General features: G+C 42.1%; 2 protein-coding genes across 4 annotated transcripts in view; one reads left to right on the top strand and one right to left on the bottom strand.

Annotated features, from left to right (window-relative positions):
- Window positions 1-44: 44 nt before the first annotated feature.
- LOC113173882 lies at window positions 45-2,449 on the bottom strand. 3 transcript variants are annotated; one of them, XM_026377475.1, is made up of 10 exons: window positions 2,331-2,449; window positions 1,858-2,163; window positions 1,681-1,734; window positions 1,532-1,564; window positions 1,301-1,411; window positions 1,148-1,172; window positions 1,002-1,042; window positions 869-919; window positions 678-790; window positions 45-329 (listed from the first exon to the last, which is right to left on the bottom strand). In XM_026377475.1, the coding sequence occupies exons 1-10, from the start codon at window positions 2,374-2,376 to the stop codon at window positions 198-200; spliced, it is 912 nt and encodes a 303-aa protein (XP_026233260.1). In that variant the 5' UTR covers window positions 2,377-2,449; the 3' UTR covers window positions 45-197. The 3 variants fall into 3 exon arrangements, with proteins under 3 accessions (XP_026233260.1, XP_026233269.1, XP_026233259.1); XM_026377484.1 differs by having other exon boundaries at window positions 711-790; window positions 1,295-1,411; XM_026377474.1 differs by having other exon boundaries at window positions 1,295-1,411.
- Window positions 2,450-4,667: 2,218 nt separating this feature from the next.
- LOC113171580 overlaps window positions 4,668-19,207 on the top strand; it is a 43,152-nt gene continuing 28,612 nt past the window's right edge. The window contains exons 1-36 of the mRNA XM_026374043.1: window positions 4,668-4,911; window positions 5,029-5,130; window positions 5,314-5,505; window positions 6,266-6,458; window positions 6,560-6,696; window positions 6,814-7,038; window positions 7,227-7,368; window positions 7,534-7,657; window positions 8,031-8,222; window positions 8,349-8,486; window positions 8,654-8,836; window positions 8,984-9,178; window positions 9,433-9,581; window positions 9,690-9,858; window positions 9,977-10,111; window positions 10,291-10,443; window positions 11,220-11,421; window positions 11,675-11,815; window positions 11,902-12,087; window positions 12,307-12,378; window positions 12,544-12,670; window positions 12,761-12,894; window positions 13,169-13,366; window positions 13,545-13,694; window positions 14,291-14,470; window positions 14,823-14,939; window positions 15,573-15,722; window positions 15,830-15,982; window positions 16,117-16,332; window positions 16,476-16,580; window positions 17,075-17,219; window positions 17,326-17,537; window positions 17,688-17,906; window positions 18,063-18,169; window positions 18,427-18,580; window positions 19,010-19,109. Of these exons, the coding sequence (XP_026229828.1) occupies window positions 4,668-4,911; window positions 5,029-5,130; window positions 5,314-5,505; window positions 6,266-6,458; window positions 6,560-6,696; window positions 6,814-7,038; window positions 7,227-7,368; window positions 7,534-7,657; window positions 8,031-8,222; window positions 8,349-8,486; window positions 8,654-8,836; window positions 8,984-9,178; window positions 9,433-9,581; window positions 9,690-9,858; window positions 9,977-10,111; window positions 10,291-10,443; window positions 11,220-11,421; window positions 11,675-11,815; window positions 11,902-12,087; window positions 12,307-12,378; window positions 12,544-12,670; window positions 12,761-12,894; window positions 13,169-13,366; window positions 13,545-13,694; window positions 14,291-14,470; window positions 14,823-14,939; window positions 15,573-15,722; window positions 15,830-15,982; window positions 16,117-16,332; window positions 16,476-16,580; window positions 17,075-17,219; window positions 17,326-17,537; window positions 17,688-17,906; window positions 18,063-18,169; window positions 18,427-18,580; window positions 19,010-19,109 (5,741 nt within the window). The remainder of the gene's footprint in view (window positions 4,912-5,028; window positions 5,131-5,313; window positions 5,506-6,265; window positions 6,459-6,559; window positions 6,697-6,813; window positions 7,039-7,226; window positions 7,369-7,533; window positions 7,658-8,030; window positions 8,223-8,348; window positions 8,487-8,653; window positions 8,837-8,983; window positions 9,179-9,432; window positions 9,582-9,689; window positions 9,859-9,976; window positions 10,112-10,290; window positions 10,444-11,219; window positions 11,422-11,674; window positions 11,816-11,901; window positions 12,088-12,306; window positions 12,379-12,543; window positions 12,671-12,760; window positions 12,895-13,168; window positions 13,367-13,544; window positions 13,695-14,290; window positions 14,471-14,822; window positions 14,940-15,572; window positions 15,723-15,829; window positions 15,983-16,116; window positions 16,333-16,475; window positions 16,581-17,074; window positions 17,220-17,325; window positions 17,538-17,687; window positions 17,907-18,062; window positions 18,170-18,426; window positions 18,581-19,009; window positions 19,110-19,207) is intronic.

Genomic DNA, 19,207 nt, shown 5'->3' on the forward strand with positions numbered 1-19,207 from the left:
TAAAATAAATAAAAGGAAAATCAATGGAAATAAAATGTCTTTATTGGATATTAATGCGGGTCACTAAAACATAGCACACGTAGATAAAACAATACATTGAGTACATAGAAAACAGAATCCTTTAAAAAGATGTGACACCCGTGAACATGTGAACATGTCGGTGCGTCTTTGTCCTCCACCCTCCTTCAAGCAGCCCTTCAGGCGTATGTGATGACTGCGTACTCCGAGCTGGTGCTCATCTTTCGACTGACCTCTCTGGGCATGGGAACATGCAGCCTGTCAGCTGAACGACAGGCCTGCAGGTGAGACCGGGATCCATCCCCCCACCACTGGAGAGGAAGCAGACAGAGGAGTGGGTTAGGACTAGAAAGATTAGATCATGTGTCCATAAGGGACTGCAACACTTTTTTATGTTAGCCTGCCACTTGTATTACTTTGAAACTATTTTATTATTAATCCAGAAACTAGCAGATACATTAGTACTTGAAACAGTAAAGACTTGAATGTGTAGTTCCTTTGTTCGTTTAAAAAGCTGTGAGCTGCCATAAAGCATGTCCAAGAATCTGCTCATTCATAAAAGCTGTTATTCTAAGAGATCACACTTTAGATATTTACCTACGTAATGACCTCTTTGAGTGCAGGAGCATGAACTGTCCTGTAAATGTCTTAAGCCTAACCTCTTTTTTATCTGCAGGAGTGGAGTAGCCGACCTGAGTGAGCTCTGGTGTACTGACGCCGCGGACGGTGATCATTATGTCAGCATATGGCACTTCAGTGTCACTCTCATTGTCTGAGTGAAAGAAACAATTAGATTATTGGGAAATTGTGGAGTCAGTCATTCTGTGTGTGACACCAGACAATATTTTACCTGGTGTTGGAATCCTCAGCGTCACTCTTTCACTTTGTATTGACATTGAGCCTGAAGAATAAGACGGGTACCAAATGAGTGGCAGCCCTGCTAAAAATTCAGCATTTTATTTTCAGTATTTTAATGTCTTTACCTTTGCCAGGTGAGAGGACAGCATGCGATGGTAGCGGCGAGCTGAAATGGTAAAGGACAGAGAAATGAAACAAGTGATAGATTTTTTTTTATTGTCATTGAACAAACACAGATTTAGTCAAAGAATCATTTTTAAATTGTACTCACCAAGACCTGGACTCAACAGATTCACCTGGAAGGCAGGGAACTATTAATACTATTATTTAGAGACTGCATTGTATCTATTTATTCGTTCAGGAATTTGTTATTATTTACAGCAAGTGTAGTGTTCATAGTGTAATATTTTATAATCACCTTTACCATTCCAGCTCCGTCTGTTCCGGCTCAGACACAGGTAAACAGCAAGAGCTGCAAGCACCGTGGCCACAGCTACGGTAACTGTTGCTAAAACTTTAATCCCTGTAAATTCTCCTGTTAACATGGAAACAGCAGTGTTAACTTTGATTGTAGGCTGTTGGTTTGAAAGGGCAACCTTTACTTTTCAGGACATGATTAGATAAAATGCACGTCAAATTGAAAGTGGCATCTCACCTGCGTTTGAATCATTTGGGGCAGGAAGAGATGCTGAGAGATTGAATAAAAAACAGTACAAATAAATGCACGTACTGTATAAAAATAATATATTCTTACGATTGTGGCGAGTCTTGTGTCGGATGTCTTTGAAACTTCAATGAGCTTACCATTTGTTGTTTCAGTCTTTTCTGTTATCGTCCAGTTCGGAGCACTTGTTTGAGCTGAAACCAAACAGAACAGTTGAAATGAAATAGAATTATGTGTTGGTAACTTCTATTTACTTGTTGCTTTCTTAAAGAATTACCAAAGAGCTATCTTGATCATTATCAGAGCATAATATCCACCTTGAAGTTGCAACACAACAACACGTTGAGTTTTTTGTGGAAGCCGAGGGTCGTCTTTATCTTCTGTGTAGCAAGTGTAGGTTGTGTTGAGGTCTTCGGCGGTCACGTTCGATAGATGAAGAGATGTTGTACAGACACTGCTTTTGCTGTATGTCCCGAGACAGCCCGATTTGTCTGATGCTTTATGCCAGCAGCCACGTACGAATCCAGTGGAGCAGTTGTAGGTGCAGTTTAACGTCAGAGAGTCTCCTAATGCTGCAGTCAAGTAATCAGCGGACATCTTCGTGTTAACACAGCTCACAAATTCTGCAAAGAGAAGACATTTGATGTACAGTACATAACAAGACACAATGTATTGTATGCATCAAATGCCATGGTTGATGTCTATAGTAGTAGTATTGAGTACATGCAAATGTAAATGACATGCTTAATAGCTAAAGTCCAGCGACAGAGATTATACTGATATAGTTTACCTTGTGTAATCCAGAAAAAGATCAATATGAAGTGGACTGAGATCATAATTGTTCCCTGTTTTCTGATTCCTGCTGCCTCAAAATGTAAGAAGAGCACTTGCTCTTTGTAATTTAGTGACTCTTGCACCTGCAGGAAAATACTGAAATACCCACACACATGCTCCAACTCTTGGTTAGCTTACAGGAAGTGGTATACAACAGGATTTTGAGCTGTGTAAAAATAATTCATAACTTTCCATTTATTGCATCTGACTTCCTGCACAGTTAAATATGGTTGCAATGTAAAGGACTAAAACGTATTCTGAAATAGGACTATAGACCGACAGACTACCATGTTCAAATGATGAGTCTTATGCATTAAAACTATAAAGCACACATCGTGCACCTGGCTCTGGAGAAGAACAAACATATAGTACACAGTGATGTGGTTTGCACATGTTTGCAGATGCACCACTGCAGCTCACTCTGCTTGAACAGAATATGTGTGTGACATGAATTTTCCACTATAGCAATTCATTTGTAAATGAATCAAATCAAAAGTCGTTTGGAATAAAGCATTCAGCATTGGTCTTATTCATTTCTGGAAATCTAGCTGCTTTTGTTCTGCATTTCCCAAGTTACAGAAATAATTAAACTATTCTCCAACAGAGGCGATATGTGTGCTGGCTTTGGCAACAACTCATACATTATGAAAGTGGAAGGTTGTGTTACAGAACATTATTGCACACCATTATTAGCTAAAGCACCTGGGAATCATGTTTCGTGCTCTCGTTTCACTTTCAGCGACTGAGGGCTTCTGACTTTCGTGCCTTTAAACAATCAGTCTTGGAGGTTTAGACCAAACAGACAAATAACTGAGACAGTGTGGACTTTGTTAGATGACTATTAGTGATAATGTGCTCATGGAAAGTAATGAACCTATTTTATTATTCAGCATCATGGATTTTTCTACTGCTGACACAAGATGGAATTGCCTTTGGTAAGAGAAAATCACGGTTATGTATCATGTGTTTTAAAAGTGTATTTAACAAATTAAGCTAATTTAAACATGTTGATTAATGACAGACGTCTCCATCCTGACATTCATTTATTTGTGTAAGAATCATCTGAAGGGAGTGCAGACCTCCCCATCAGTGGAGAGACAGAGCTTTATCTTTGTGAAGAAGGAAAATACTTCTCCCACCAGCTGTGTTTAGAGTGTCCTGCTGGTCATTTGTAAGTCACCAGCCATCTGTGAAATTTCTTTCAATATGCGCACTGATGAGACTTTAGTGTAAAAAGGCAATACGCTTTGCTCCTTTAAGGAATAATGTAAGAATTTGTATTATAAGAGATAAACGAATAGCTGAAGACATTTAACTGTAATGTAAATAATTAATGTATTTCTGTCGCGCAGTTGTCCTGGCAGTATATCTGCACCTCGTAGATGTCCAGTAGGAACATTCAACCTGTACACAGGGAAAAGGTATATCAGTGACTGCAAGGTAAGAGGACACTTTGAAAAAATACACCACTAGAGTCTCCTGAATGTCTTCTCTTATGTCCTCCTTTGAAAAGAAAAGAAGCTGCACATTTCATTTGATAGTCTTTCTATCCAATGAATCTGAATCGTAGAGCTTTTTGACAGCAGATATTTTAACTTGTCACAGCACAAAGTGGAACATATAATATTGATGAGGACTCTGTTCCAGCAATTATTAATTAATTTAATAACATTGAAATTAATACTTAATGTCTGTGCTTTGACAGAGTCAAGCTATCTGCTGCTCATTCCTCAGATGCTGCTCTCGTTGCTGTCTAATATTAATATCATTGTCATTTTACCATCTTTATTTCTTTTATGTTACAGCCTTGTTTTCCAGGTCTGATCAGTACAGAAGACAGAGTGGACTGTAGACTGTGTCCTGCAGGTTTCTCATGTGATCCAGCCAATGGGACACTCTCTTTATGCCCCCCTGGACAACATTCTCCTGAAGGGATCCTACAGTGTCTGACTTGCCCTGTAGACTCTATCTGCATTTCTGGATTTCCTCAGAAGGTAGGTATTACAGCAAACTATTTTCATTTCAAATCCATCTACTGTAACACCTTTCTAATGAATTCAAGTCATATCTGGTCCTTGCTTCTTTATTCATTACTTATCTGTGATTTATAGTGTGGGCCTGGCAATGAGCCCAGTGCAGATCACACTGCGTGTAATGCTTGTCTCCCGGGCCTCTATTCTACTGTGTGTACTATCCAGTGTCTGCAGTGTCCAGCAGGTAGTGCAGTAATAAAAGACACAATAGAAGAATTGAAATAAATCTATTTTTTAAGTATCATTAAAAAGGTCCCACAATGATTCAAGTTTGTCTACCTGATATAGGAAGTTACTGCCCAGACAGTGGGATGTCACAGCCTCTTCCCTGTGCTCCTGGTTGGTCTTCTACACCCGGACAAACTTACTGCCGTAGCTGTAATGATACGTCTTTGCTTTGTGGGGGAGCTGTGGCCTCCCGCTGGAGCCAACCCGTCCACAGGTCTAGCCAACCCATTAACTGTCGACCAGGAACCTACAAAGACACAAGGGAAGAGGCAGCATGTATTGTCTGTCCAATAGGTTGGTGTTTATTACTGCACACTCAATTTACAGTACTTTACTGTTTCCATTCCTTCTGGAAGAAGACCAATAATTTGAGCACATTTGTCTTTGCCTCAGGTCATTACTGTGTAGGAGGTGTAGCTGTACCCTGTCCTGCAGGGACGTATGGCCCTAAAGAAGGTCTGCAGAGGCTGAGAGATTGCACAATCTGTCCTGCAGGTAGAGTACTAGTAGTGACAAATCTTCTCTATTATTATACTCGCACAAACTCTCATATGCTGAAAATCACATCAATTTCCCAGAATGTTATCTTACAGGTTTACTTGTTTTTCATGTCTTCACTGCACATGACATCTTGTAAAAAGTCTTCTTATGACCTTGTTTATGAATATTTTTCTCTAGGGTTTTACTGTCTGGAAGGCAGTTCACGGAGACCCACCTCCCAGTTCCTGTGTCCACAGGGCTATTACTGTAAAGAAGGCACCGCCACCCCTCACGGGTCACCTTGTCCTGCTGGTACAGCAGGGGAACAACTGGGTCAGACAAGTAGGGCAGCCTGTAAGAGATGTAGAGAAGGACGCTTCTGTCCTGCAGGTAAGTCTCAGCATTAAAACACTGACATAAATAGAGCAACATTGCTGAAATACTGAAAAAGTGTTATAGTTAAGTAACACAAAATGAAGATTGTTTGTAGAGTTTAGGATTATGTGTGTGCATGTGCGTGCAACAGGCTCATCGGGTCCTGGCTTGCCATGTGCTCGGGGAAGATACTGTCCTGCTGGCACCTTGGAAGAAGTAATATGCCCTCGAGGCACCTTCACTCCTCATCAAGGGGCAATAAGTGAGTTTTATAAGCTTCATCATCATTAAGTAATATGCTATGAGCAATTTGTTTTCAATTTTATTGAGTGAAAATTATTATTTGGGAGCTGCTCCACAGTCCCTCAAAAGCTCAGCTATATTTAACATAGTGCTATAGCAGTACGCTATACCAAAACTCAGTGATTATATAAAAATAAGTGTTTATTTTATCATGAAGGACTGGAATATATGCATGAGATATTGCAACAGATGGAAGCCTACAGGGTAATGGAAAAAAAAGCATCTAATTTAAGACTGTCAATGTCAAGCTAGAACCTTGAATCCTCTATAGGATGAAATGATTGATGAATGTGAAGGGGGACACATGGGGCAGCTGTTACATAAAAACTACAGGGGCAAATCACAAATTTCTAAAGATCTAAAATCTAATTGATTGATTTTTCATTCAAGAATCTAATAGATATACCAGTGAAGTAGACCTGCATTGTGTACTACAGAAATCCCATCAATATATTTGTACCTTTTTTTCCAGGTGTGAAAGACTGTCTAAAATGCCCTCCTGGTTTCTACTGTCCTGAGGGGACAAGTGACCCTGTGCCCTGTCCACCAGGGTCGTTTAATCCCTTAGAGGGTCAGGATGAGTTGGCTGATTGCAGAGCGTGCCATGCAGGGAAGGCGTGCACACAGGTAGCTCTGCGGGCTCCTGATGTGGACTGCATGCACGGGTGGGTACAGTAATCTATTCAAACTTGTTTGTAATCTTGTTAGCAATCAAATCCAACTTTGTTATGCTATGATTTTTATGTGTTTGCCTTAACCGTGATAGGTTTGTGTGTCCTCCTGGTTCTTCTCAACCCAATGCCCCAGCCAATGCTTGCCCACCGGGGACATTGAGTAATCGCACTGACCTTACTGATCGCTCACAGTGTCAGCAGTGCCCAGCAAGATATGCCTGTCTTCGAGGTGCCATTTAGCTTTTACACATGTTCAGTTGACCCTTAACAGCACTGATTGGTATATCATAGTATCAGAAGACATAACTTTGGATGCTTATGTGCCACATTATATATGCTTTATCAGGAACCGGTGGTATCCAGAGACCCCCACTCTCCTGCTTCGCGGGGCATTATTGTCCACCTGGAACCATGTTCCCCACACAGTACAAATGTCCTGTGGGGACATGGAGTGGCCGCAGTGGCCTGGAAGCTGAACGTGAGTGTCAGCTGTGTCCACAGGGCTGGTATTGTTTGGCTGGGGCTGGAGCTCCGTCTGGTCGGTGCAGCTCTGGACACTACTGTCCTGAAGGTAGGTGCAGCAGGTTGTAACTAAATTAAATCAATACACTTGTTTAATGTTCTACTTTATATGAAAATAAAAATAAACCAAACACAGCTTTTCATGTGAAATTGATTTCCTAAGAGTTGTTGTCTCTTGCAGAACTGTAATCATGAGTGATTCATGTGTATATAATTATGTTGATGTTGCATCACCAGGGACTGCATATGGCACCCAGTTTCCTTGCCCTGCAGGCACCTACAGCATCCAAATGGGGAACAGACACAGGGAAGACTGTCGGATTTGTCCTGAAGGCTCATTCTGTCAACAGGGCACCTCCAAACCTTCCCCTTGCCCAATGTGAGTAGTAATTGTGGTTTGATATTAGAAGGATGATATAAAACTGACGACGAAGAGCATGGATGGATGCATATGGAAAGAATTAGTTATATGGGGTAACATGAAGCATTAAGCTGCTGTAATCATTTTGATTTAGTATATCCACTCGATCCTATCTTTCTCCAGCTCCACATTTCGTCGTCTGAAAGGAGGTCAGAGGCTGGAGGACTGCTCTGCTTGCCCTGCTGGCTATTTTTGTCCCCACTCAGCCACTGTCAACCCCAGAGTGTGTGGAGCCGGCAGCTACTCTGTAAGGTCCCATCTGTAACACACTCTATTGTGACTAGTCCTCTGAAGGATCCAGAGGAAATCTGAGGTGGTGTTTTAGTCTTGTCCTTCCATAAACTGTTCTGATTGTCCTATTTTTAGATTAGCATTTTCTGCCCCCGGTGATATGGTCTTACATTACTCACCATGTATGTACATCTTTAAATGTCAAGAAGAGGAATAGTTAGAGTCAGTTTTTTTATAGTTCATCTCTAGCAGTGTTGTTTCAGCATCTTCCAAGTTGCAGCTTATCCCCTTCTTCCTTGCTTTTTCACTGCGCTGTATCCCTCCCCCATACTACCTGATATCTTTAACTTCAACTCTCTGATGCTTCCTTCATGATCTCTTGTGTGTAGGACGAAGGCTCTGTGGAGTGTTCACCATGCTTGCAGGGCCATTACTGCAGCAATGAGACCACTAGTGAGGAAGCCATGTTAAGCATCATGGTTTGCCCCCCAGGCTTTCTTTGTTCTCAAGGTTTGGCTAGAGATCCCCAACGCACAGCTACCCTCTGTCCTCGAGGCTTCTACTGCCCCGGAGGAGGCATTGTGAGTCAGAGAATGACACACACAGCAAAGGATGACTCTTGTTTAATTGGTGTGGTCTGCTTTTTAAAATACCTGAACCTTTTTTAATCGATGGACTGCTGTAAATGCTAATTATTTTCCTCATAGGATCCCAACCCAATTTCTTGCCCCAATGGGACCTACAGTGAATTTCCAGGTCTTCGGGATGTGAGTGAGTGTGTCCAGTGTCCTGAGGGGAAGTACTGTTACTCTGAGCAGCCACAAGAGCAGCCTATTACCATGCCTGTAAGCAAATATGAATAACGTGATGTGTGTGTGTGTGTGTGTGTTTGAGATATACAGAACACATATAGTGAATATTTTTACCAAACTAATTTGAAATATAGAAATTACAAATGATTTTAGAAAAGATTATATAGTTTATATAGTAATACTCTTGTATTATATTTTAGACAGGGGTGTGTCCTGATGGACACTATTGCCCCCTAGGAACTGGATACCCATACACCTACCCCTGCAAGGCTGGCAAATACAGGAAAAATGCACTTGGTCACAGTGGAAAGGCGTGTGTTTTATGCCCATCCAGTTATTACTGCAGTGCACCAGGAACTCACATGCCTTTAGTCTGCACTAAGGTACTGTTGAAAAATCCAGTATTTTGAGGAATCTTTAATGACAGTATTACATCTCTGTAGCTATGTTTGTTTCTATATGACCGGCCCCAGATGGTAACTAGTCTGTTTCTGTCTCTCTGTTCTGCTTTTTCTTCCTGTTATTCATAGGGCTTTTACTGTCCGGAGGGCACTTCTACTCCAAAACCCTGTCCTGAAGGAACCTACAGCTCACGCTCTGCTCTCACTGATGGGTCTGAGTGCTCCCCTTGTGGTGGAGGCCAATATTGCTCTGGTGTGGGACTTACAGAGCCCTCTGGAATCTGCAGAGAGGGTTTCTACTGCAGAGAGGGTGCCAAGTCTGCAGTATGAGAATGCTATCTTAATAATTTACAGCTTTATAGTCATTAATAATTTCCTTTACTCAAATTGAACCTTGTTAGCTTCCATATTCTCATTTAATTTACTACTCTATTAAATTAATAATATCATCTTTAACCAGTTGTGTTCTCAGGAAACAAATTTTTTCTAGGAATCATCATTTTATGGATGCTATCTGTGCCATTGCTGTTCACTGTTCGTCTTTACATATGTATTTACTGTGACTTCTATATGCCCAGGCTCCAGTTGATGGTGCAACAGGAGGCTTGTGTCCAGCAGGAGGTTACTGCCCCCTGGCTTCTTCTTCTCCTTTTCCCTGTCCCCCTGGAACCTTTAACAACATCTCTGGCCTCAGGAAACCTGAGGAGTGCGTCAGCTGTCCACCAGGGTAATAACACTCATTCACCCACTGTTTGTCTTATAAATATTATTTTTCTTAAACCAACACATTTTGGACTGTGTGCTGTCAAACCTAAGCCTTGTATGTTTCTTTCAGTTTCTATTGTTTGGGTTACAACAACACCTCACCTTCAGGTCCTTGTTTTCCTGGTTTCTACTGTACTGGTGGCTCAGCTTCACCCATTCAGAATGAAGCAGATGTGGGTTATTTTACCTTGGAGGGGGCATTCAGGGCACAACCGTGCCCTCTTGGTACTTTTCAGCAGGTAGGAAATAATCTGTACAGAAAACAGAGTACTGTTCCTGTCAAAGTGTACTGTTAAAATTAGATTATGATGTAATGCCATCTTCAAGGTTATTCCCTTGTTTATAAATCCTTACCAGCATCGAGGTGCACAGTCATGTGTGGAGTGTCAGGGAGGCAGATTGTGTAACCAGACAGGCTTGTCCCAGGCACCACTGTGTCCCACAGGACACTACTGTCCTCCAGGATCCTCTATTGCTCGGCCCTGTCCTCCAGTCAGTATATGTGTGTTAGTATGTGTGTGTATATGTGTTTATTCAACTGCTCATGCTAATTCTTTCGTATTTGTTATGTATGTACTTATTCACGTTCCTTAGAGCTCCATCTTCATACATTTTATTTACCCTCTCTTAAATTTGCATAATTAATATAATTATACTGTCTGATTATTAAGGGCTCTTACTCTGATCAGCCCGGTGGCGATACTGTGGAGCACTGTCGGCCATGTGAATCTGGTTGGTTTTGCAGCAGAGCCGGTCTATCAAACCCTGAGGGTCTCTGTGACGCAGGACATTACTGCACCTCTGGAGCCTCCACTGCTTCTCCAGTAAGACACGATGAAGTAGTATGAAGTTAATAGAGAAACATATTAGCAGTAAATGTGTATTAGAAATTTATACTTTAGTTTATTAGAAAGTAGTTAGTATCATGATGATGTTTAGTTACTGAAAGGTGACTTTGCTCAAGTATCTAATGTGCACAGAGAACAAGAGAAGTGATCAACTGCCTTATTCTGCAGTTATTAAAAAGAATGTATTCATACTGCATGTATGTTTTATTCACACTTTAAATATGCTTCATATCTAGTGATGCAGCAAGAACCAAGGATAATTTCACTGCTAATTTCCCAGTAATCTTTGACATTTTGTCTGCTATGTACTTGCGGATGATTTATGCTTATAATTTGGTTTTGCTCAAGTTTGGCACTCATATTCTGTTGGCTTGTGACAGTAGATGAGCTAGGGGGATGGAAGAAAAATAATTACACAACTATCCTGGGTTTTAGGTTGAATATTTCTGCTTTAGATGTGTAGCTGATTAGGTGACAGCCACTAATTTCCCACACAATTTGAACGCTAAAGTGCTTTCTGTCATTTGATATGAATATGGATTTAGAGTCATGTGTAGTTCTGGTTTGCATTAGTTAAATAAATAATTGTTTTTCACAAGTGTTCTTTTGGATAAGCTGCAGTGCGTGGGAAATGAATGACAGCTACCAGGCCCATACTGTCCACAGCTTTAACTTTTAAACTTCTAACTGGAGCTGAAAGCCAAAATGATCAACTTGGTTATATTCAGATGATTACTACAACATTCCCACAGGTGGCTGTGACCTCTGGTGGTGTGTGTCCTGCAGGCTACGTCTGTCCACGAGGGACCAAGTACCCCCAGCAACACCCCTGCCCTGTGGGAACCTTTAGCAGCTCTCTGGGTGCCCAAAACTTGTCCTTGTGCTGGCCCTGCCCTCCAGGACTCTACTGCAACACTACTGGACTTAGTCAGCCCTCAGGAATTTGTCATACAGGTAAGAGACTCAGTAAATGTCACACATGTGATAACAACAGAGAATAACATCATTTCTACACTTAAGTTAAAGGGATTTTTATGATCACTGACAACATCCAAATATTTTTTCATCTTTCACATTGACGTGACTTAAAAGGAGATTTATAAAGATAAAGGTTCAACCAGAAATGAGTTTGGTCAATGAGAGCATCATTACATTTATGCTTTAAGTCAGTAATTGTAAATGTGAATGTGAATCTACTGGTTTACAGGGTATTACTGTTCAGGAAGGGCAGTGTCTCCAATGCCCACAGATGGCGTGACAGGAGACGTTTGTCCACTCGGACACTTCTGTCCCATGGGCTCAACCTCTCCTGTACTCTGCCCTGATGGAACCTATTCAAACACTACAGGTACAGGAAATTAGGCTGTACACCTACATAACATGTATCAACATTTCAATACTGTATTAAATCCATCATTACTTTTTTGGGTGAAGGTGCAGAGGTGTGTGATGATTGCCCCCCAGGAACCTACTGTCTGTCAGGAGATGGTGTCCAGCCCTGTCCAGCAGGGCACTACTGTCTGGGTGGTGGTGTTGATGCCATCCTGCCTTGCCCGCCTGGTACTTACAGCCCTCAGTTTAGCCTCAGCCAAGTGGAGCAGTGCCTCATCTGTCCAGCAGGTGAGAGTATTGTCACTTGGATGTCTTCAGCTCTATATGCAAGACACTATAAAGACTTCCATACAATGTATTTTAATGCATTAAATTATGGAACTTATTTACATAAAAGCAAATGGGAATATTTGATGATGTGACATGATTTGTAATAGGCACGTTGATGATTTCTAAGCCGTGTTGTTCATGAAAAGATGCTTCTTATTTTTCATGATTTTTCACCAGGGTTCTACTGTGAAGACTGGGGTCTGTTTGAACCTACCGGGCCCTGTCAGGCTGGTTATTACTGTATAGCAGGTACATTACGTGTATAATCACAGCACAGATGCTTACTTTTATGACAACAACACATCCACTATTACCTGCAATGTAACCTGCAGAGAATACTAAAATAAGAACAGAATAATAAGCACTAAACCGGATGAAATGTTTAATCCTGACTAAAATATGCAACTTCTGAAGGTGTAAACTTTCAGAATCCAGATGGTAACTTCAGCACAGGAGTTGGGGGAGCATGTCCACAGGGGCGGTATTGTCATGAGGGCACCAGTCTCCCGCTGCCATGTCCACCAGGAACCTACTCTGACAGGTTGGTTTGCCAAAATATTACAGATACATAAAGTACTTCTAAACAGTTTTGATGATGTAACTGTATGTGTTTATGTGTGTATGGTTGTAGTCTTCATCTGACAGACACGTCTGGCTGTAGTCCATGTCCAGCGGGATATTTCTGCGATACTGCAGGTCTCACTCGTCCGTCTGGACTGTGTGAGGCAGGTTTCTACTGTCCAGGGGGAGACTCAACAGCTACAGGTAAAACCTTTACCTGTATATACCTGTTATATAATATAACATAGATAATAGTGGAGAGCAGAGCTAATATATAACATGTGAACAGAAATCTTATGAATTGTGAAAGCTGTAGTGTCATAAGAGAAACAGAGGAATGTGATGATGCAGGAAATCTAGATGTGTGAGGGTGTTTCGTTGAATTAATGATTACTGAATTAATCAGGGTTTATCACAGGATTCATCACATTAAGGGGCTTAGTAGTTCTAATCTCAGTAATTTGTTTTCTCTCGCTAGGCTCGGAAGGAGGTCTTTGCCCAACAGCTCATTACTGTCCTGAGGGTAGTGGTAGTCCATTGCCCTGCCCAGCGGGAACTTATACCAATCTCACAGGCCAGTCACTGTGTTCCCGCTGCCCGGCTGGATACTTCTGTCCAGAAAACACTGACACTTTCATCAAGTTCCCCTGTCCTCCTGGATTCTACTGCCCTGATGGTAGGCCCACCCAAAACACTATCAGTCATGGTTATGTTTCTTCAAAAAATTTAATAGAAAACTAGATTTTTTTTCTATAGTCCTTAAAGAGGAGCTTATTGTTGCTTTGATAAACTCTTGCAGCGTTGCGCTGCGACAGGTGCTACCTGTTTGGAATTTAATTGTAGTATGTGCTTAGGTACTAGGCATGCCACCCAGTTTCCTTGTCCTCGTGGATACTACAACCCAGAGCCCATGACTCAGAGTCTGGACAGCTGCCTGCCTTGTCCTCCAGGACACTACTGTGAGAAGGAGAGGCTGACCAAAGTGTCTGGAAAATGCAAGGCTGGTCAGTAATAGTGTCTTTGTTTATTTATACCAGAAACACCATCACAGCTATAGAGCCTAGTTTCTCAGTGTCAGGACTTTGTCCTCTGTGCCAGCCTGTTTGGCTCTAGGGATCAGCAAGCCAATCCAAAGGAGTCTGCAAGACTTGGGGGTAGGGAACAAAGAGTGCACGCTAAGCACAAAACATCACAACTCAACGGCACGTCACATCAATCATTATTTTGCTTCTCCTCCACTCTTAACACAGTATGCAGTGGATTTTAAATAATCCCCTAATATTATTTCTTTATTTGTAAAAATATCTACATCTTGGCTCCATATGTCAGGGATTTTAGAATAGTCACTACCTGTTTTCACAGATTTTTCTTTCCCTCGCTGATGACTCATCTCTCTCACCTTGCTCTGCCGTGGACTGCTGTCTTCCTGCTCTGCTGTTTCACCCTGTGCTGAGAAAGTCATCATGTGTCTACTGTGATGCCACAGAATATGTCAGCAGGAAGTGTGCTTGTATATCACAGAGACACTCAGCAGTCAAAGTGTCAGCATATCAGCTTCACTGTCTCACTCCCTGTCTCTTGCTGCGTTTGTTCTTTGTAGGTTGGTTCTGTGTGTCAGCAGCATGGAACTCACAGCCCTTTGACCTAGACAATTACACGAATGCCAACTGTCTGTGTCCGGCCACCTCTACAGGGGGACGCTGCCAGGCGGGCTTCTTTTGCCCTGTTGGTAGCTCAGAGCCCCTTCCTTGTCCACCTGGAGCCTTCTGCAACATCTCAGGTATTCGGACACATCATGAAGACCAAAGAACACTAAGCAACTCATCAAAAAGGTTATTGAAAAGAACAAGTTAGGGGTAGAGACAAGAATATTTTGAATATTCCTAGGAGTTAATAATATCATTAAATTCCTCATTAAGAAATTTAACAAATTTGGTACATGCATAAATCTGCCTAGTGATGAACCTGTCACTTATTTTTATATTTTATATATTCGTTCATGGTGAAAACAATTAGGGTACTTTCTATAGACTCTGTATGTGTTTCCCTTTCCTTAGCATGGCTACTGCGTGTCTGTTTATTTGCCAGTAAGATACAAAAATATGAAATAATTTAGTTACATTCCTCTAAAGGTTTGGGGCTGCCAATGGGTCCCTGCTCCCCTGGATATTACTGTGTAGGAGGAGCCACGGAGGCCACGCCAACAAATGGAGTAACAGGCAACATCTGCCCACCTGGGACATACTGTAGTAAGCCCTTCTTTACAACACTAGAGTAGTTTTTAATCCTCATAATAGTATGTTTTGTATAGTATAGACATGGACAGTAGATTGGGCCCACCACATGCTTAGTTAGAATATTAATACACACACACACACACACACACACACACACACACACACACACACACACACACACACACACTTTTAGTGTGAGAAACAGCAGTATTTGGGAGAATCTATATACTGTATATATTCATATACCTCTTATATATAAGTCTTATCATAACCTACTTTAAATTCATGGGACAGCTCTTTAGAATTGCTTGCTATTGTTCTTATAGCGATAAGGCCCCGGCTTTTAACACCGGCCTTTTCTCTAGATCCTCCTCTTTCCTTCCTCAGCCCTACAGCTATGCAAATTAGATTGATTGGAGAATGTAAAATTGTTATAACTATGACTCGGGTGAGTTCGACACCCTAAATTACTCATATGCATGAGTGTGAGTCATCTTGCATCTATTTGTGTCAGTCTGTTGATAAGCTGTTGACCTGTGTAGGGTCACAGTTTCAGCCCAGCCCTGGTATATGTTGTGTTACTCTGTAATCCTTCCTAGACATGAATAGATGAATGAACGATGGTCTACTTTTTTCTCTGTGCAGCTGAGGGATCAGAAGAACCAGAGCTGTGTCCAGCTGGGACTTTCTCCCGAATAGCTGGTATAACCACTGAGGCTGGTTGTCAGTCCTGTACTGCAGGTTTCTACTGCAGAGGACCAGGTCTCAGGGCTCCAACTGGACCCTGCAGCCAAGGCCAGTCCATACATTGTTTCAAGAATTGTTAATACACTGGTTTTATGTGATTTTATGAAATTCCTTGTTAAATATCCAACCTCTTGTGTCTCTTGTTACCTTTATAGGCTATTGGTGTCCTCCAGGTCAGACTGTGTCTACAGCTCTGCCGTGTCCTCCAGGCCATTTCTGCCCACAGGGTAGTGCAGCTCCTGAGCCCTGCCCACCTGGAACCTACCAGGACAGAGACAAACAGGCAGATTGCACTGTATGTAAAGCAGGTAGGAGGCCTCTTCAGTCGTTTTACAATTGTATCTGGGAGATGTAGGCTTCATTTGTTTCCCATCACCATGTCTTCAGTACTTCACCATCCTGGCAGTCCTAATTTAAAAATATCCATTTCTCTCCCTTCAAGGTTATTACTGTGATTTAAGACTGGGTCGAACCAATGCTTCTTTGCTGAGGCCATGCCCCAAAGGACACTACTGCCCTGCAGGTACAGCCCTGCCCAACCAACACCCCTGCTCTATAGGCTCCTTCAATCCAAAACAGGGCACAGACAGTCCAGCAGGCTGCATGCTATGTGCTGCGGGACAGTACTGTTCTTCAGTTGGACTCTCAGAGCCGTCAGGTGAGAAAGAGTTGTCCCTTCTCTGCTCAGAGACAGAGACTTTAGTTCATTCGTTTGTTGATTGCCCCCAGACTGAAAGTTTTATTGATTTATTGCAGTCTTTGTTGGTTTTGGTGAGGGCTTATCATTTACCTTACCCATAGGACCATGCCATGCTGGTTATTGGTGCAGAGAAGGTGCATCCTCTCCCAGTCCTCTGGATGGGCTCTCAGGTTCCCTGTGTCCACCTGGTCAATACTGCCCCTCAGGTTACGTGATCTCTCTTCTAATAAGCAATCAGCCAAAGATGACTCCTTTAGTTATCAACTGTTTACACCTGAAAATCGTGCATTGCAGGGGGTCTTCATATTTGGATTTTTACCACTGATGCAACTTTTTCATAGGCTAATGTAACCAAATTTATACTGTGTGAGGCGATTAACATTCTGCTTTATTATATTCCAAGGCTACAATGTTTTATTCATGCTAATTACCATTTGGTGGCCTACAAGAATTTCTGACAACATTTATCTTGTAACTTTTGATGCAGTTTTCTTTTAATTAATTTGTGCACTTATTTTCACTGACTTGAGCCGTTGACCTATGCATTAAATAAGCTGCTGTAGGGTAAAGTCTGCCTTGTCCTGAGTTGCTTCACACTGCACGCAATGAGTGCTGTATAAGAGTGTTTGACTTATTTATTTACTTACTTATTTGTTTACTAGTGTTAAAATACGAATTTCTGTGTGTGTCATCTTTACAGGAACCACAGCTCCCATGGCCTGCCCTGAGGGAAGTTGGTCAAACACCTCAGGCCTGCGTAGCCAGGAGGAGTGTAAACCCTGTCTTGGCGGATTTTACTGTGACGCTGCTGGCCTCACTAAACCTAGTGGACTCTGCAGTGGAGGGTATATCAGACTTTAATTAATATGGAAAAAATACTGCCCAAACTTTTTATCACTACAGGCTTCATAACTAGCCACCACGGGTTCTCTTTGCATGTTTCCTTCACAGATATTACTGTCTAGAGGGAGCCATCACATCCACCCCCACTGATCGACGTACAGGAGGACCTTGTCCTGAGGGTCACTACTGCCCAGAGGGAACCGTTCAGCCTGTGCCTTGTGATCCAGGGACGTATGTGGCAGTTACACTTGCCACTCAGTGTGATGTCTGTGTACCAGGCTGGTACTGTGTGTCTGGGTCTCTGTACCTGTGTCCTGGAGGTTTGTGGTTGGCTCAAAAATCTAAATATGATTTCACTTGTATGTTCATTTTCTATCAGTTATCAAGTTGAAATTTGATGCTGTTATGCAATAGTTTTCCTGTAGTGTTTATATTTATGCAATTCATTTTATTTGTACTGTGGCCTGCAGGCTTTTATTGTCCTGAAGGGACTGGATTTGACTTGAAAGGCTGTCCAGAGGGAACTTATGGTCCTGACCCTGGCTACTGGTCTGTCTCTCAGTGCAGGCAGTGTGATGGCGGCCATTACTGCTCTTCCAGAAATGGCACAGCTGTCACTGGACCATGTCAGGAAGGATATTACTGCTTACTTGGAAACACCTCTCCACAACCTCTCTCACAGGCTGCAGGTAAACAGACAGACAGTATAAACTAGTAGGAGCATAAAAATATCACATCTATTCTTACTAATGTCAGAGAATGGTCAGCCTAATCATTTGACGAAGCAGTTCTCCATCAGTGCTCCTATTTTGGTTGACAAATGGCATTTCTCTGTCTCCAACCAGGAGAGGGAGGACCATGTCCTGCTGGTCATTACTGCCCACAGGCCACTGTCCATCCTCTGCCTTGTCCACGTGGAACTTTCTCTAACCTCACCAAACTTGTCTCCCAGGTCACTATGACTCAGTATCAAACTCTCACGTCTCCTTAACTGCTTTTCTTTTTGTGCAGAATTATGTAGATTCAGTGTTCAACATTCATTTAATAATTCACACATTGAATATGTATATATTTCTATTTATTCATGTCTTATTTACTCAATTTCTTATGTATATATATTATTCTATTTTTGCTATGTAATCCAGCCCCCGGACAGTATATACTGTATACTAACTCTCTCTCATTTGTCTCTCTCATTTCCCCTCTCAGGAGGATTGTCATCCATGTCTCCCTGGTTACTATTGTGGTGCTGAGGGGCTGTCAGCACCTTCAGGAGAATGCTGGAAAGGCTTCTTCTGTTCGGGAGGTTCAGATCGTCCTAATCCTCCGTTGAGAGACAGCCGTGGAGGACCGTGCCCTAAAGGTGATCAGATCTTCACGACTAAGACATCTGTAACAAAAAAGTGAGAAGGGAAGTTGTCAAAACAAAACCCATTAAGATAGCCAGTAGGAAAAACATGGGAATAATGTAATCAGGTAGCTATTGTTTAGACAAGAAGTTGTGGACAAAAAGCTGTGTTTTGTGTGCCATTCTAGGAAAAGCAAAAAACAATGGAGCTTGTCAAGTACCCAATTAAGTTTAAAAAAAGCCCAGCTTAGTGAACAGGTATACAAAACACTCTTTTAAGTTAATAGGGCTAAACATAAACAGCTGCTGGGTTGACAATGGAAATCGAACCCTGTCCCCCGTGGACTGTGCGTGTGGACTCCCTGTGTGTGCTTGAGTGGAAAAGCCTATGTGTGCCTGCTTGAATGTGTTTCTCTTTCGTGACTCTTGTCTTCACACAAACAGGTTATTACTGTTCCGAGGGCTCTGCAGTTCCTCAGCAATGCCCTCGGGGAACCATCAGTACAGAAGACGGTCGAGCCAGCTGTAACGCCTGTCCCCAGGGGTAAACACCCTTATCAGCCACTCACAGTCACTCGCCACTGTAAACATATACACATTTTCAAATATGAACATTATGGATTATGCACAACACTACGTGTT

The sequence above is a fragment of the Anabas testudineus genome, chromosome 13 (assembly GCF_900324465.2).
Source record: "Anabas testudineus chromosome 13, fAnaTes1.2, whole genome shotgun sequence".
In the NCBI taxonomy this organism is placed as follows: Eukaryota; Metazoa; Chordata; class Actinopteri; order Anabantiformes; family Anabantidae; genus Anabas; species Anabas testudineus.